This window comes from Castor canadensis, chromosome 15 (assembly GCF_047511655.1).
Source record: "Castor canadensis chromosome 15, mCasCan1.hap1v2, whole genome shotgun sequence".
Taxonomy (NCBI): domain Eukaryota; kingdom Metazoa; phylum Chordata; class Mammalia; order Rodentia; family Castoridae; genus Castor; species Castor canadensis.
The window spans coordinates 80696384-80715671 of NC_133400.1; the positions used below are offsets into that span (position 1 = coordinate 80696384).

At 36.9% G+C, this 19288-nt stretch overlaps 1 protein-coding gene across 1 annotated transcript in view; it reads left to right on the plus strand.

Annotated features, from left to right (window-relative positions):
- Itga8 (integrin subunit alpha 8) overlaps positions 1-19288 on the plus strand; it is a 179615-nt gene that overhangs the window by 117712 nt on the left and 42615 nt on the right. Inside the window, exons 23-24 of the mRNA XM_020171319.2 lie at positions 963-1043; positions 17375-17480. Coding sequence (XP_020026908.2) covers positions 963-1043; positions 17375-17480 — 187 coding nt within the window. The remainder of the gene's footprint in view (positions 1-962; positions 1044-17374; positions 17481-19288) is intronic.

Here is a 19288-nt window from a genome sequence, read left to right on the forward strand (position 1 = left end):
ACTTGGGTGAAAGCACAGAGACACAATAAATGCACATGTTATGTGATCCCATGCTGTCATTGGTTGAGCCCCCTTGGAGGTATATTTTATGTTCCTTACAGCACTGATTGCTTAATGCATACATTTTTAAACTTAAATTTCATATCCAATTATATTTGCTTGAAACAAAAAACAAAAATTTGAAAATAATTTTACCACTGTTCAAAGAAAGAATATTCAAACACACACCTTCTATCATAAGACTCTGATGCATTTCACAAACAACTGTGTCATCCTTGAATTGTCTACCTATGACCCAACTTCCTTAGGTCTTGCTTTTTCTCAACATCGCCAGTCTCCTAATTCACTCCCTACACCTTGCCCTAGACAGCCAGTGAGTATGCAATGAATGTGCACTTACTTAAATATTAACTTAAGAAATAAACCATAAAGAATATAAAATTGCTGCCAAAACAATGTATAGGCTGATGCATTCCAGAGCCAAATGCAAATGCTTTTCCAATTATGTGCTTCCCTGGATTATTCATGCCAGTTCTCCTCCTTATTGGCATGGAAAATCAGGAGTTGACTGTACTGTCGTTTCTTATTTAAAGGGAAATGAACACAATGCACAGAGATGTTAAGGAATTTGTCTGAAGAAGAAGCTGGAAAACAAATTCAGATCCCTGTCTTTTGGCTTTAGCCATTGAAACTAAAAATTGCTAGCTTCTCTAAACATCTGTTGTATTTCCAGATAAACTATCTCCTCATGGAAAGTTGTTTCATTGGCATTGACCATAAAATGGTCTTTGCATCTTCCTATATAAATGGTTATGATTTTGTACAATGAATATACCATTGTTTTCTAATGGTAAGGTTAGGAATGGGTTTCTCTTGTGACATACAGAATGTTTTTCATAATCATATAGTGTAAGAACACATTTGAGGAAAATATATTTAAATCATGCGTTATTGTATTTTAGTTCCAACAAGGACAATCCAAACAGCAATGTTGTGAGTTTGAAAATCAACATCACTGCCGTAGCTCAAGTAGAAATAAGAGGGTAAGTAATAAACAATAGCTTTCCATATGCAAAGGCATAAGATGAAATACTAGTAAAAACAATAGAGGATATTTCTATTGCATTAAAGGTCAAAATTTGCTCTGGTTCTCAATTTTCATTTTTTTCTACTACTCATTAGCATTCTATGAGAAAGTATAGTAAATCCTTTATAATAATTAACTCTAAGGATATGAAAATAACAGATTACTTAATTCCCCCGAAAAGTTGAGTAATCAAAATTTAAAAACCAGTTGATAAGAAGCTAGATAAAACAGACAACATGTAATTGCCTTAAAAAAACCCCTCACTTTTACAAAAACTATTTTAGCATACAGACAAATTAGCCTCACCATACCTCCTCTGGTCTTTAATAAATGGCTAACTTAGATTCTTGGGAGATGGGATCTTCATTCTGTATCTTTTTCCTCCAGTCCTGTTCTTTGAGGAAGGTACCAATAGCAATCAATTGAGGGACAGGAGGAAGGCAGTCAAGGAAAAGACTTGGAATGACTACCAGCTGGAAAATCTATGCCTGGAGGGGAAAGGAAATCAGTAGTGGACAGCATGAATTCTTATCTTGCACAAATGTGGACTTCATTGACTTTGTTATTGTAACTCTGCTTCCTTCAGAACAATCAAGGACTTGGCTAAAAATGTCAACTGGTAAATTGTCTCTAGGGTTCCAGAATCCTGTTTCCCTTTTGCACAGGTCCTGAGTAACTTGCACTCCTCTGTGATGACAACTGTGGATTTCTGCATGCAGAGCCATGGTCACCATGGCCCTCCTACTGCTGTCCCATGATGCTCTGCCCTGCTGCCTGGGTACCACTGTGGCTCCCCCTAGTGGATTGAAAAAAAATAATAATGCCTACCACCTAATGCTTTCTAGGTGCTACCTCCTTTTAGCTCATCCTGATATAATCTAGTACCCACCTTTTGTAAGTGATGTAATGGTGGCACAAGGACTTTAAGGCTAGATAGATGGAAAATAGAGAACCAGAATGGAAGCAGAGGCAACCTTCTCCAGAATGCATGCTCTGAAATGATCATGTTCTCCCATCTATGACATAGTTTTTTGAGCTTTATCTATATGCTTCTGTCATTTTTCTTTATTCACACAAATGTTTTTGTTTGTTTGTTATTTGTGGTTGTACTGGGGACTGAAGTCAATGCTTTGCACTTGCCAGGCAACCACTCTACAGCTTGAGCCACACCTCCAGCCTTTTTGTTTATATTTTCGTTTTTGAGATAGTCTCTTCCTGATTTTGCCCAAGCTGACCTTGCAATTCTCCCACCTTCATCTCCCAAGTAACTAGGATGATAGGTGTGTGCTACCATGCCCAGCTGAGATTTACCTTTTTAGGGCATGTGTTGTAGTTCACTCATTTTAATTGTTCAAGAGTATTAAATTATAAAAATACACCATCATTTATCCATTCTGCTCTCGATAAACACTTGGGACTTTTCTTTTTTCTTTTCACAACCTTTTTCATACTGTCTTCTGATACATACATGGAGAATGTCAGCATTGGTATAAAGCGTAGTTTCAAGATCAGACAGTATACACCATTTAACTTTAGTCAATAATACCTCTTTCCAAGATTCTTGCACCAAATGACACTCCAACAAGATGTGGGTGGAAGCTTCCCTTGCTTCACATTATGAACTAACTCTCAGAGTGGTCCAGCTTTGAATTCTAATTTGGCTAATAGATAAGAAATAATACATAGCTGAGTGTGTGATTTGTAGCTCCCTAATTCCTAAATGAAATCGAGATGCTTCTTTATGTGTTTGTGAGTCTTTGTTCTTCTTCTTTAGGAAAATTCTTGTTAGTATTTTGTACATGTCTCCACTAAAAGGATTGACTTTTTCTTATTAGTTTGCAGGAATTCATTTATAGTCAATAATTTAGATACTAATCACTCAGACATACTGTGAATACCTTTCCACAGTTTACGGGGCTTGTTTTTAAAGTCAAATTTAAGATATAAATTACATGAAATGAAATTCACCCTTTGGTGAGTCCAGTGTGAACAGGCATAAGGCCAGGTTTTGCCCAACTGTTCTTCAGAGGGGCTGTACCATTTCCATTTTGCATCCCACTGGCCATGTGTGCGAGTTCCCATTGTGCTCCATTCCTGCCCTCCATCCTTGCCAGCGTGGGTTTTATGTGTGTTTCTATTCAGCCATTCTAGTAAATGTCTTTTCATTTCCATTTTATTAATGTCTGGTTTCACTGAGGAACTTTTCCATACTTGTTTGCCATCCATCTCTCTTTTTTGGTGGAGTGTCTCTTTCAATCTTTTACCCATTCATTACTGGGCTGTTTGTCTTATTAACAAGTTGTCAAAATTCCTTATGTATTCTGGATAAAAATTGTTTGTTGTCTATGTAGCCTACAAATATTTTCTCTCAGTCTGTAGTTTATGATTACATTTTCTTAGCATGTTGCTTAAAGATCAAAGTCTAAAATTTTGATGAGATTCAATTGATTAATTTTTATGATTTGTGCTCTTTGCATCCATAAGAAGTATTTGCCTTTCCAATGTCACAAAAATTCTCTCCTGTGTCTTCCACTAGAAGGTTTAAAATTTTAGGTTTTATGTAGGTCTGCAATTACTTTTAAGATAATTTACATATATAGTGTAAGGTAAGGGCTGAAGCATATTTTGCTTATGCATATCCAGTTGTTCTTATGCTATCTGTTGAAAGGAGGATCCTTTCTCCATTAGACTACTTTGGCACCTTTGTTGAAAATCACATATTGATGTGCAAGTTCTGGATTTCCTATTCTTACCTATTGAGCTACACATAAAATAAGTCTTGAAATGTAGGAGTATGCCCTGTTACATTGGGAAACTCCTAAGTTGTAGCAGCTTTTCTGTTTATTGATTTCTGGAGATTTTTAAATATAATTACCATGTTTTCTGTGAATAAAAAACAATTTTGCATCTTAATTTTCAATCTACATTGTGCAAAAATTTGGTTAACTGCAAAATTAGAGACACTACAAGAGACCACTCTCACTTTTAACACCAACAGCGATTTTGAGTGGTTCCCCAAACCATCTTGAAGTCCAGAAATTCCTTAGAGGGGTTCACAAATCTCATCAAAAGCTCTCATACTCACAATCACAGTTTATTACAGGGAAAAGATTCAGATTAAGATCAGCCAAGGGAAGGAAGACATAACGTGGAATCAGGAGAAGTACCAATAACAGGGCTCCCACTGTCCTTCCCAACAGAGTTAGGACATGATTCTTTCTTGGCTTTCATTGTGACATATGCATGGAGGATTATTACCAACTGAGATTTCCCCCAAGCCTCAAAGTTCAAGGTTTTATTAGGACTCCATTACATAGGCATGTTGATAGCTTGCCTGCCTACATGATTGATCTCAGTCTCCAAGTTGACTAAAGCTCCCATCCTAAGTCACATTACTGGTCTCTCTGCTGTGGACAACCCCCACCCTAAATTATCCAGTGTGAGCCAAGGCCCCAAGCAAATGTATTCACTGCTAGCAGGAATAAGATTCTGAAGGTTTAGAGATTATCCCCAGAAACTGAGATCAAAATCCAGACCTCTTCATGTGCAATGTTAAATTATTTGCTACATAGTTTAGTCTTCATTTCTTTTCCCTCCCTTACAAACTAGGACCACCAGGGCAAGACTGAATAGAAGTGATGAAGGAGACATTCTTGCTTTAATCTCAGTCTTACAAGGAAATCATTCAGTCTCTCACCGTTAAGTTGAATGTTAACTGCAGGGTTTTTGGAGATCTTCTTCATCCAGTTGAGAATATTCCCTTCTATTTCTAGCTTTTTCTTGAGAATATGTTCAATTTTGTCAAATGCTTTTTCTGTGCCTATAATTTTTCTCTCCTTTTTTTAATCCATGAAAGTGGTGAATTGATTTTTTTTTTAAAGAAAGTCATCTCTTTATTTCTAACCAAAATCTCTAAAGTTCTTTTTTTTTTTGAGATTTTTTTGGGGGGTTATTTATTCACTTATTCATATGTGCATACATTGTTGGGGCCATCTATCCCCCCACCCTCTGTCTCCTTCCTCTCCCCTTCACAAATTTTAAGCCTAACTTGCATTCTGGAGAAGAAACATATTTAGTTACAATGATTATCCTTTTTATATATTCTGAGATTCAACTTGTCAAAATGTTGTTAGTGACATAGTGTTGTTTGCATCTATATTGGTGAGAGGTATTGATCTGTAGTTTTATTTTCCTACAATATTCTTTTTTGATTCAGGTGTTAAGGAACATTAGGCCCATGAAATGAGCCAGAAGTTCCTCTGTTTGCTCTATTTTCTGGAAGAATTTGTGTAGAATTGATATTATTTCTTCTTTAAATATTTGGCAAAATTCACAAGTGAAGCCATCAGACTCTGCAGTTTTGAGGAGTTTTTTTAAAGGAAGATTTTTTTTAAGTTAAATTTCATTCTTAATATAAAGCTAGTCATACTGTCTATTTCTACTTGAATGGTCTCGGTAGTTTTTCATTCAAGAAATTTGTTTGTTTCATCTGCATTATTACATGTGTCAGTGTAAAGTTGTTTATCATTTTCTTTAATTTCCCTTTTCATGTCTGTGGGACTTGTAGTAATGCCCCTTCCATCATTCTTGATATTGGCAATTTATATCTTTTCATTTTATCTTCTTTTTAGTCTATGAATCTGACTAGAATTTAGTGATCTTTTCAAAGAACCAGTTTGGGGTTTTGCCAACTTTTTTTTTTCTTTCTTCTTTCTTTTTTACCCTATTCCATTGGTTTCAATGCTTCTTTGTCATTTCTTCCTTCCTGCTTAGAGTTTGATATTCTCTTCTTTTTCTAGTTCTCTGGAGAACTTCCACCAATGAATAGTGGAATTATTTTCCTATGTAAGATTTAGTGCTATACATTTTCCTCTAAGGATGGCTTTACCAGCATTCTCCAAAATGTTGATATATTAGGTTTCATAATAAGTCCATTCAAAGTATTTTCTAGTTTCCTTTGTGAGTTCCTCTTTAAGACAAGTGTTGACTTGTAGCAAGTGACCTTTCTGATTTACAGATATTTGGAGCTAATTGATATGTTTTGTTTTTGTTGGTTTCTAATTTCATTCCCATATCTCTCTCAATGAGAAAAATACTATTTTGCACATATTTTTTCTCATTAGTACTGGGGTTTGGACTCAGGGCTTCATGTTTGCAAGGCAGGCACTTTACCACTTGAGCCACTCTACCAGACGTGAGAAAAATACTGCTTTTAAAACTCGGAGAAGAAAATACGAGAATTATTTTTAGTATCTTCTTTTTCTGTTTTTTCAAAACTCTCAACAAGTATATATGAACTTTTATCTCATTCTTTAAGCTTAGTTTTACTAACCTAAAATAACTTGAAACTGTTTCATAATTCCAAAATTTTGAATTGGGAAATATTTTTATTCAGTAAGAAATAACACAATCCAATATAGCTAAGGGCTTACTGTAGATGTCTTTATTCTCCTATATTCATTTTATGAGATAAATGTTTTCAATTTTATTTCTGTCCTCATGCTAAATAAGAAGGAAATTTCAATTCATTTTTTCTAGTAATCCAAGCAGTCAATTAAAATTTGGTTTCTCATGTGGATGCAATTGTTTTAATTGCTAGATTAATGTCCAATAATTAATCACAATTTATTTTCTAAAACAATGTTAAAGTTTGTTTTGACCATTTTACATAGCAAACTGCTTTCTCTGAATAAGCAGCAAAAATATTGGTTCCAATGTTTCATTTTTTAAGGAACAAACAGCTGCTCTGTTGAAAAATCTTCCATGTTCAGTCTTCAGGAAAATATTATTTTCTTCTGACCAATAGTATTTATTCTGCTGTGTTTTGCCATGTACTATTCTTACACTTTTTTAAAAATTTACTGCTATTTTATAGTTTAAAAATAAACTAAAATAGGTTTTTGTGGGAAAAATACTGATAACTACTTCATTTGTTTCAACATTAGACCGCACAAACATTGTCTTTGCTGGTTTACATGCCTTTTGTTTGTTCCAAGGATTGATTTAGTGTAGCTTTCTAAGTAGCAAATTTAGCCACTAAAGACAGCACCACACATATTGAGCCCACAAACAGGAAAAGGACTGCAGTTTTTGTAGAATAATTAGGATTGAGTAGGTTTGTATTAACAGAGATCAAAATTATGAATGACGAATGGCTGCACAAGATACTGTCACAGCAGGTAAAACCAACATGGCTCCAGACAAGAAATGGTAGCCTTTGCTATTTGGGATTAATAGGATTTGAAAACAGGGTTCACAACAAACTATAGAGTCCTCAAATTTGAACTTCATTTATCAAAAACCTAACACCAGAAAAATGAAAACTTCAGTTTATACAAAAACCCCTATGTAAATATTTATAGAAACTTATTTGTACTAGTCTAAAACTGCAGACAACCCAAATGGTCTTCAGTGGGTGAATAGCAAACAACCTGCTACATTCACACCATACAGTATCACTCAGAAATAAAAAGGAATAAACTATTGGCATATGGGACAACCTAGGTGGATCTCCAGAGAATTATAGTGAAAAAAGCCAATCCCAGAAAGTATGATTCCACTTACATAATACTCTTGAACTTACAGAGTTATGGAGTAGAGAACAGATTAGTAATTGTCAAGAGACAAGCAAAGGGTGGGGGCACAGGGGAATGAGTATAGCTATAAATGGGGTATCCATATTGTGATAAAATGTTCTGTATCTTGAGTATCTCTATATTATTTGTTACAACCACATGAGAATCTAAAATTATGCAAAATAAAATTTAGTTAAACTGGAGGCATGTCTCAAGTGAGAGATCGCTTGCCTAACAAGTGTGAAACCCTAAATTTAAACCCCAATACGTCAAAAAAAATTTACTTAAAAAAACGAATTCCTTGATTCTCCCTCCAAATCCTTTCCTAATAGTCTATGTGTGCTAACAGTACCCCAACATTTTCATTACTTGAGGATCTCAATGCATAATGCTGTACATTCCATTTTAGGAGAAGGGCTGTTCAGTAAGTGTGGTTAGATTGCTGCATAAGCTCTTCATCCCAGGCCAATTTGTTGATTATATTCTTTCTTGGCTTGCTTCCCTCTTTCTAGAAAAACAATGAACAGTATAAAACTGATTTAGTTGGGAGCTATTCTTTAGCATCTTTCCCCAGATTTGCATTGGTCTTCAATGGGTAAATGAGTTGATCCAAACTTTTGGAATAATTCTGCCATGGCCTGGGATAAATTATGTTTCTTCATAGATTTCCATTTGGTTTTGTTATGAACTATGCCAAGAAGTTTAAGTCATATTTACTAAATATCACTGCAGCTCAGGGGACCCTGAGGTGTGTTGTGCATTAGAAACAGAGAAGATAGCTTAGATACTTAAGATGGCACTCAGTCCTCTTCTTCAACTGGCTCATTTCTCTGTGCATCAGTTTTCCTTTTGTGTATAAAATGAGAAGTTACAGCCAGATTGTCTCCACAATGCCTGTCAAGGTCTAAAAATTAATTTTTCTGTTATCCTAGAGAATTTATGACAAGTCCTACAGGATTGAGGACCATAAGATCAAAATTTTCCAAAGAAAATGTGTTCAGCTTCTATTATATATTTATTTTCTATGCTAAAAAAAAATCCCTAACGTTTCACAATGGATAATGGATGCTGAACATGGACTCACTTTTTCTTGCCAAGCTGAGAACAAAGTGAAGATTTGGGTGGGGAGCTTTTCAAGACTGTGGAAATGGCAGCCCAAGCTCTCTGGGATTCTGCCTGTCGGTCACATGCCATATCCGGTGTTCTTGTCCCTACCACGTGCTCCAGGTTTGAGCTGAACAGATTCAATCAAAGCAAGGAGAAGCAGAGAATATGGTACAATGGTGAGCCAATATAAAGGTAAAGAATTTTGAGCTGTCATCCAGCAAAGTAGTACAGTGCACTTTTTATTAATAAGTGCACATTAAGGACATGTGCAAAGGACTTCACAATTTAGCAACATTTTTGTGAGTTGTCCATTTTTTAAGTGCACTTCATCCACTCACTTCAAAAAAAAACAATGCAGCCAAATTGACTTTGAACAAAAGTATTTGAGATTTTTTTCCAATCGTTTGTGGTATGCAACCTAGACTGCATCATAATTTTCCACATGAGGCAAAAGAGACATACTGAATTTAAATTACTTACCCTAAGGTCAAATTAACCCAATAAATTGTGCTTTATACTTTAGATTACCCAAAGAAAGAGAGAAAAGACAACAGTTGAAGTTGTTTGAGATGGAAGTTGTTATTTGGTAACCCCAAAAGGGCACAAGATGCCTGATTGCCTAAGAGATGTTGCCAGTTGAAGGTGTAGGAATTCTTTTTTTTTTTTTTTTTGTTTTTTTTTTTTGTTTTTTGTTTTTTTTTTTTCATTTTTCTTTTATTATTCATATGTGCATACAAGGCTTGGTTTATTTCTCCCCCCTGACCCCACCCCCTCCCTTACCACCCACTCCACCCCCTCCCGCTCCCCCCCTCAATACCCAGCAGAAACTATTTTGCCCTTATCTCTAATTTTGTTGTAGAGAGAGTATAAGCAATAATAGGAAGGAACAAGGGGTTTTGCTGGTTGAGATAAGGATAGCTATACAGGGCATTGACTCACATTGATTTCCTGTGCATGTATGTTACCTTCTAGGTTAATTCTTTTTAATCTAACCTTTTCTCTAGTTCCTGGTCTCCTTTTCCTATTGGCCTCAGTTGCTTTAAGGTATCTGCTTTAGTTTCTCTGCATTAAGGGCAACAAATGCTAGCTAGTTTTTTAGGTGTCTTACCTATCCTCACCCCTTCCTTGTGTGCTCTCGCTTTTATCATGTGCTCATAGTCCAATCCCCTTGTTGTGTTTGCCCTTGATCTAATGTCCACATATGAGGGAGAACATACGATTTTTGGTCTTTTGAGCCAGGCTAACCTCACTCAGAATGATGTTCTCCAATTCCATCCATTTACCAGCGAATGATAACATTTCGTTCTTCTTCATGGCTGCATAAAATTCCATTGTGTATAGATACCACATTTTCTTAATCCATTCGTCAGTGCTGGGGCATCTTGGCTGTTTCCATAACTTGGCTATTGTGAATAGTGCCGCAATAAACATGGATGTGCAGGTGCCTCTGGAGTAACAGTCTTTTGGGTATATCCCCAAGAGTGGTATTGCTGGATCAAATGGTAGATCGATGTCCAGCTTTTTAAGTAGCCTCCAAATTTTTTTCCAGAGTGGTTGTACTAGTCTACATTCCCACCAACAGTGTAAGAGGGTTCCTTTTTCCCCGCATCCTCGCCAACACCTGTTGTTGGTGGTGTTGCTGATGATGGCTATTCTAACAGGGGTGAGGTGGAATCTTAGTGTGGTTTTAATTTGCATTTCCTTTATTGCTAGAGATGGTGAGCATTTTTTCATGTGTTTTCTGGCCATTTGAATTTCTTCTTTTGAGAAAGTTCTGTTTAGTTCACCTGCCCATTTCTTTATTGGTTCATTAGTTTTGGGAGAATTTAGTTTTTTAAGTTCCCTGTATATTCTGGTTATCAGTCCTTTGTCTGATGTATAGTTGGCAAATATTTTCTCCCACTCTGTGGATGTTCTCTTCAGTTTAGAGACCATTTCTTTTGATGAACAGAAGCTTTTTAGTTTTATGAGGTCCCATTTATCTATGCTATCTCTTAGTTGCTGTGCTGCTGGGGTTTCATTGAGAAAGTTCTTACCTATACCTACTAACTCCAGAGTATTTCCTACTCTTTCTTGTATCAACTTAAGAGTTTGGGGTCTGATATTAAGATCCTTGATCCATTTTGAGTTAATCTTGGTATAGGGTGATATACATGGATCTAGTTTCAGTTTTTTGCAGACTGCTAACCAGTTTTCCCAGCAGTTTTTGTTGAAGAGGCTGCTATTTCTCCATCGTATATTTTTAGCTCCTTTGTCAAAGATAAGTTGCTTATAGTTGTGTGGCTTCATATCTGGATCCTCTATTCTGTTCCACTGGTCTTCATGTCTGTTTTTGTGCCAGTACCATGCTGTTTTTATTATTATTGCTTTGTAATATAGTTTGAAGTCAGGTATTGTGATACCTCCTGCATTGTTCTTTTGACTGAGTATTGCCTTGGCTATTCGTGGCCTCTTGTGTTTCCATATAAATTTAACAGTAGATTTTTCAATCTCTTTGATGAATGTCATTGGAATTTTGATGGGAATTGCATTAAACATGTAGATTACTTTTGGGAGTATAGACATTTTTACTATGTTGATTCTACCAATCCATGAGCATGGGAGATCTCTCCACTTTCTATAGTCTTCCTCAATCTCTTTCTTCAGAAGTGTATAGTTTTCCTTGTAGAGGTCTTTCACATCTTTTGTTAGGTTTACACCTAGGTATTTGATTTTTTTTGAGGCTATTGTAAATGGAATTGTTTTCATACATTCTTTTTCCATTTGCTCATTGTTAGTGTATAGAAATGCTAATGATTTTTCTATGTTGATTTTATATCCTGCTACCTTGCTATAGCTATTGATGATGTCTAGAAGCTTCTGAGTAGAGTTTTTTGGGTCTTTAAGGTATAGGATCATGTCGTCTGCAAATAGGGATATTTTGACAGTTTCTTTACCTATTTGTATTCCTTTTATTCCTTCTTCTTGCCTAATTGCTCTGGCTAGGAATTCCAGTACTATGTTGAATAGGAGTGGAGATAGTGGGCATCCTTGTCTGGTTCCTGATTTTAGAGGGAATGGTTTTAATTTTTCTCCGTTAAGTATAATGCTGGCTGTAGGTTTGTCATATATAGCTTTTATAATGTTGAGGAACTTTCCTTCTATTCCTAGTTTTCTTAGAGCTTTTATCATGAAATGATGTTGGATCTTATCAAAGGCTTTTTCTGCATCTATTGAGATGATCAAGTGGTTTTTGTCTTTGCTTCTATTAATGTGGTTTATTACGTTTATTGATTTTCGTATGTTGAACCACCCCTGCATCCCTGGGATGAAGCCTACCTGGTCATGGTGAATAATCTTTTTGATGTGTTGCTGAATTCGATTTGCCATTATTTTGTTGAGGATTTTTGCATCAATGTTCATTAAGGAGATTGGCCTATAGTTCTCCTTTTTGGAGGTGTCTTTGCCTGGTTTTGGGATAAGTGTAATAGTGGCTTCATAAAATGTGTTTGGCAGTTTTCCTTCCCTTTCTATTTCATGGAACAGTTTAAGGAGGGTTGGTATCAGTTCTTCTGTAAAGGTCTGATAGAATTCAGCAGAGAATCCATCAGGTCCTGGACTTTTCTTTTTGGGGAGACTCTTGATTGCTGCTTCAATTTCATTTTGTGTTATAGGTCTATTCAGGTGATTAATTTCCTCTTGGTTCAGTTTTGGATGATCATATGTATCTAGAAATCTGTCCATTTCTTTTAGATTTTCAAATTTATTTGAATATAGGTTCTCAAAGTAGTCTCTGATGATTTCCTGGACTTCCATGGTGTTTGTTGTTATCTCCCCTTTTGCATTCCTGATTCTACTAATTTGGGTTTTTTCTCTCCTCATTTTAGTCAGGTTTGCCAGGGGTCTATCGATCTTGTTTATTTTTTCAAAGAACCAACTTTTTGTTTCATTAATTCTTTGTATGGTTTTTTTGGTTTCTATTTCGTTGATTTCAGCTCTTATTTTTATTATTTCTCTCCTTCTATTTGTTTTGGGATTTGCTTGTTCTTGTTTTTCTAGGGGTTTGAGATGTATCATTAGGTCATTGATTTGGGATCTTTCAATCTTTTTAATATATGCACTCATGGCTATAAACTTTCCTCTCAAGACTGCCTTAGCTGTGTCCCATAGGTTCTGGTAGGTTGTGTTTTCATTTTCATTGACTTCTAGGAACTTTTTAATTTCCTCTTTTATTGCATCGATGATCCATTCTTCATTAAGTAATGAGTTATTTAGTTTCCAGCTGTTTGCATGTTTTTTGTCTTTACTTTTGTTGTTGAGTTCTACTTTTACTGCATTGTGGTCAGATAGTATGCATGGTATTATTTCTATTTTCTTATATTTGCTGAGGCTTGCTTTGTGCCCTAGGATATGATCTATTTTGGAGAAGGTTCCATGGGCTGCTGAGAAGAATGTATATTGTGTAGAGGTTGGATGAAATGTTCTGTAGACATCTACTAGGTCCACTTGATCTATTGCATATTTTAGATCTTGGATTTCTTTATTGAGTTTTTGTTTGGATGACCTACCTATTGATGATAATGGAGTGTTAAAGTCTCCCACAACCACTGTGTTGGCGTTTATATATGCTTTTAGGTCTTTCAGGGTATGTTTGATGAAATTGGGTGCGTTGACATTGGGTGCGTACAGATTGATGATTATTATTTCCTTTTGGTCTATTTCCCCTTTTATTAGTATGGAATGTCCTTCTTTATCTCGTTTGATCAATGTAGGTTTGAAGTCTACTTTGTCAGAGATAAGTATTGCTACTCCTGCTTGTTTTCGGGGGCCATTGGCTTGGTAAATCTTCTTCCAGCCTTTCATCCTAAGCATATGCTTATTTCTGTCGGTGAGATGAGTCTCCTGTAAGCAACAAATTGTTGGATCTTCTTTTTTAATCCATTTTGTCAAACGGTGTCTTTTGATGGGTGAATTAAGTCCATTAACATTAAGTGTTAGTACTGATAGGTATGTGGTGATTCCTGCCATTTAGTTATCTTAGTTGTTTGAAGGTTTGATTGTGTGTACCTAACTTGATGTTACTCTCTACTGTCTTGCTTTTTCTTATCCTGTGGTTTGGTGCTGCCTGCCTTTTCATGGTTAAGTTGGGTGTCACTTTCTGTGTGCAGGATCCCTTGCAGAATCTTTTGTAATGGTGGCTTTGTGGTCACATATTGTTTTAGTTTCTGCTTATCATGGAAGACTTTTATTGCTCCATCTATTTTGAATGATAGCTTTGCTGGGTAGAGTATCCTGGGGTTGAAGTTATTTTCATTCAGTGCCCGGAAGATCTCACCCCACGCTCTTCTTGCTTTTAATGTTTCTGTTGAGAAGTCTGCTGTGATTTTGATGGGTTTACCTTTGTATGTTACTTGTTTTTTCTCTCTTGCAGCCTTCAATATTCTTTCCTTAGTTTCTGAACTTGTTGTTTTAATGATGATATGTCATGGAGTAGTTCTATTTTGATCTGGTCTGTTTGGTGTCCTGGAGGCCTCTTGCATTTGTATGGGAATATCTTTCTCTAGATTTGGGAAATTTTCCGTTATTATTTTGTTGAATATATTACGCATTCCCTTCGCTTGCACCTCTTCTCCTTCTTCGATGCCCATGATTCTCAAGTTTGGTCTTTTGATGGAGTCGGTGAGTTCTTGCATTTTCTTTTCACAGGTCTTGAGTTGTTTAATTAGTAGTTCTTCAGTTTTTCCTTTAATTACCATTTCATCTTCAAGTTCTGAGATTCTGTCTTCTGTTTGTTCTATTCTGCTGGATTGGCCTTCCGTTTTGTTTTGCAGTTCTGTTTCGTTCTTTTTTCTGAGGTTTTCCATATCCTGGCTGTTTTCTTCTTTATTGTTGTCTATTTTTGTCCTGAGTTCATTTATCCATTTATTCATTGTGTTCTCTCTTTCATTTTGGTGTTTATACAGTGCTTCTATGGTTTCCTTTATTTCTTCTTTTGCTTTTTCAAATTCTCTATTTTTATTGTCTTGGAATTTCTTGAGTGTCTCCTGTACATTTTGGTTGACCCTATCCAGTATCATCTCTATAAAATTCTCATTGAGTACTTGTAGTATGTCTTCTTTTAAATTATTCTTGTAGGCTTCATTGGGTCCTTTGGCATAGTTTATCTTCATTTTGTTGGAGTCTGGCTCTGAGTTTCTGTTCTCTTCATTCCCCTCTGGTTCCTGTACTAATTTTTTGCTGTGGGGAAACTGGTTTCCTTGTTTTTTCTGTCTTCCTGTCATTGTCCTTGGTGTTGTTACTGTCCCTGTACTGTGTGTAATTAAGTATTTTCTAGCTTGTAATAATAACAATGGTAATATTGAGAATGGAAGAGTGAGCTGAGATGGAAAGCAAGAAGTTAAAGAAAAGGGGAAAACAAATATACAGACAAGAGGGAGAAAGCAGAACAAGGTATCAGACAAGAGAGTTTCAAAGGTATAAACAGGGAGTGTTAGTGTACTAATCGACAGTAAGCTGAACAGACAATAGAGTGACAGAGAGAGGATTGAAAATCAAAGATAAAAAAAATAAAAAATAAGTATATGAAAGTAATATCTATTTATAAAAATGAATTAAAATAAAATGGAAAATAGAAAATTAAAAAAAACAAAAAAAACCAAAAAACCAAAAAACTTCCAAGTTTATATGCAATGCAATTTCAGTCTTAATAATTTGGATGTCCGTCTCAATCTCCAGTCCTGGAGTTGGTGCCTCAGATGTTGTTCTGTAGTTGTCTCATCAAAGGTGATGCATAAAGTAGAACAAAACTACACTCACACACACACAGAAGAAAAAAAAAAAAGCCCCACCAAGTGTCCCCAGTTCAAATGCAATACAGTTTCAGTGAGTTTTTCGGCTTGCAGGTGTAATTCGGTTGTTCTCTCATCAAAGGTAGGGAGAAAAAGAAAAAAAAAGCGTCTGGAGGCAGTTCTGAGAGTGGTATCTGCAACTGTGGCTCGCCTGCCTGCTGCTCTCAGCCTGTAGCTGGCGGTGTTATTTATGCAGATCTCTGGGGTGAGCTTAGCACTCACCTGGTCCCACAGGCTTTGTTTGCTCAGAGTTCTCCTGTGCGGGGGAGGGGGGCCTCTGCTACAGGCTTTTCCCTTTCCAAGCACTGGGAAAGGCGACACTGCCCCGCGTTGTCAGGCCTGCGTGTTTATTTACAGTTCACGTGGGAAGTGGGTCTTCCCTCCTCTCACAAGCGTCCCCGCTCCTGGTTGCTGGCGCGCCCCGCTCCCGCCAGAGCCTCTCCGGCCCGCCTGGCTCGTTTATTTACAGTCCCGGGAAGGATTCCCTTCCCCCAATCTTCAGCGCTCAGGGCGCCCCGCCCTCTTTCCAGCGTGTCTTAACTGTTCTTATTGCTTAGTACTCAGTTTCTCTTTTTTTCCCGGGTGGAGGTCAGTCTGTCCAGGGGGCTATGCTGCTCTGGCCCAGGCTTGTCTGTGGGGGAACCGCGGTACCGCGAAGCTCACCTGGTCCGCGTCTTCCCAAGCCGTATGGGCGCCGGCCACTGGCGGCCCGGGGGCCTCCTCGGTTCTCCGTTTAACGTGAAGTGGAGATTCTCTGCGCCAGCTGGAGATGTGGAGGAGTCAAAGTTATGCCTTTTCTCGGTGATTATGCCTGCAAAGTGTGTCTCCAGCGTCTCTCCAAGATTTCACTATAGGAGGGTCGCTTTCTGCTTCCTACCTCTAGCCGCCATCTTGGAATTCCGTAGGAATTCTTTTAAAGATACATTTGACCTAGAAACTTCTAGAAAGCACTGTTTTGGGAATTATGCTTTTAAAGATTTTATTAAAATAATAATTTGGTTTGTAATAAGTTTTTAATATGGAATAATGACACATACTATATTTCACTTATACAATGTTCACTATGTATACACTACAGAAAAATATACCCATATATCAAGTTAACATTCTACTTGCATTATAAAATCATTTAACTCTGTCTCTCTCTCACCCTTGATTTATTAATAGGACAACTCTAAGACTCAATTATGCTTATTTTGTTTGGGGTCTGAGGCTGGCCTTATGAGAGGTCTGACTGCACTAGTAGGAAGCCAAAGAAATCTAGAAAGAAGGACTACACAATGACCACTTTTCTATGCTGAGCTCTTAACCAGAAAATGTATTTATACACACACACACACACACACACACACACACACACACACACGAGTCCCATTTCTTGATATGATTTGAAGCAGGGATTATATAATCTATATATACACAAACATACACAGGACAGATGGATGTACATGTGTGTGTGTGTTCAATTCTTCATCTCAACTCAAGCATACTCTCTGCTCTGCCCACTAGTGTTCAAGACACAAGCTGCTATAAAATGGTGGCTCTCTGGAGTAGAGACCAGTAAGTAGTTCAGAGCCTACAGGGGGAGCTCTTTGAGATCCTTCACCATCACTTCAGTCATTTTGCTGCAACATGTTCAATATTTTTTCCATACAGGCAATATCTTCTCAAATATAATGAAAGCCATTTGTTTTTCTGCTGTCAGAGGACTATACATTAATGAAACATTCTTTCTATGGGCCATCAGCAGCAAATTAACACATCGTTCTGTGTTCCAGAGTATCCCACCCTCCCCAGATCGTTCTGCCCATTCATAACTGGCAAGCAGAAGAAGAACCTCGCAAAGAAGAGGAAGTTGGACCCTTGGTGGGGCATATTTATGAGGTAGCTGTTTTCTTTGCTAAGGGTGTGTTGGGGTTGATTCTTAATTGTCTTCAATAATAAACACAACATTTTTAAGATCCCAATCCAAGGTCTAAGCTTCATGTACTGCCCAGATACATGCTATCCTATCACAATATCTGGAGTGGGTATTCTGTAGAGTCCCATTGACTTGATCTCTTGCTCCTCGTGGTGACAGTCATTACATGGTAAGAAACATAGTGTTTTCTTATAGCTCTTTTTTTTATGTTCATTATTTGTTCTCTTTTTAATATTTGGAGATCCTATACACTGAAATGACTAGCTCCCTAGACTTTATTTTTTTCCTACATTTTCAGATATCCTTAAAATTTATCCAACTCTTAAACTAAAGGTCACCAACTGTAAGGTACCAGCAGAAAATTTTATGAATTATTCACTATTGTACATAAAAAATGGACATATAATTAATGAGATGGGTGTCTAGCAGATTAGAATAATTTTACTTTTCCTTCATACATCCCAAATTGGAAATGAGCAACTTGTTCTGAGATTTGAAATACTCAATTGATTAGTAAAATATTTTCAGAGGCGAACAGTAATACATGTAATGGAACCAATGTTCTCTTCCTACTTCAAGTGTCAAGTTGTGAATAGAGAAAAGATTTGTTAACACATACCTAAAATGCTTAACTTTTTACTGTCAAAAGCCAGCATGTAATCCCAGTTAATTGGGAGGCAGACACAGGAGAATTGTGGTTCCAGTTCAGCCCAGGCAAAAGTTAGCTAGACCCTGTCTCAACAAGATGCTGGCCATGGTGGTATACTTGTATAATTTAAGTTATATGGCGGGTGGAGATAGGAGGACCATGGTCTGAGGCCAGCCCCAGGCAAAAGCACAAGACCCTATCTGGAAAACAAACTAGAAACCAAAAGGACTAAAGCATGGTTCAAGTGGTAGAGCACTTGCTTAGCAAGTGCAAGGCCCTGAGTTTATATGAAAATATTGTATAAGATTACCTTCAGACTATGTGTATAAAGGTACCACTCCCCCCCTCAAAAAAGCTAACATATTCTAATTGAGGTTTCTCCTCCATTAATACTTCATCTTCCTTTCCTGTGTAACTCATGCTACTGATGTAATGATTCTGAATATGACTTTTAGCTCAAGCTTCAATGGACATAAATAGCAATCTCTCTGGTTAACAATAAAGTCATTTCCCAAACTGTTGAGCTGTTTCTATAAATGGGGAAGAATCCTCAACTCCTGGGTCACATTAGCATAAAAACCTGTCATCTGCCCAACCTCCAGCTCAGGTTCAGAGCCCTGGTCAGAGCTGGCTCAAAGCTGTGCCTTAAGCTTTGCTGACATCCAAAGGATAACCTTGTTCAATGCTACTCAGATCAAGAACCTCACTGTAAAAAAGTGAAAAGCTTCCAGATAACTTATTAAACTTGTGTGCACCAGTTTCTGCTCAAGAGTGGTCAAACTTAAAAGTTAGAAAACACTTTCTGGCTCAGTCATTCTCATCATGGCCTTACTTTTAATCTTAGCATAAATGGATCCTAAAAGTTTAGGCTAATTGCCTGTGGTGCCAATGGCAGTCATCAAATGTTTTTTGCATGCTATTCTCACGTCTCAAAATATACTGTACCAATGAATGTCACACTTCCTTGATAATGTGAATTAACTAGGCCACCTAATAAGCAAAGACAACAATACATTGTTTTATAGATGATAATTGTCAAAATGGGGGGATGGGAAAAAGAGGATCTCTGATAATTTTGAGGTGAATTTTTAAAACCACAATAAATTGAAATGTGCTTAGGGT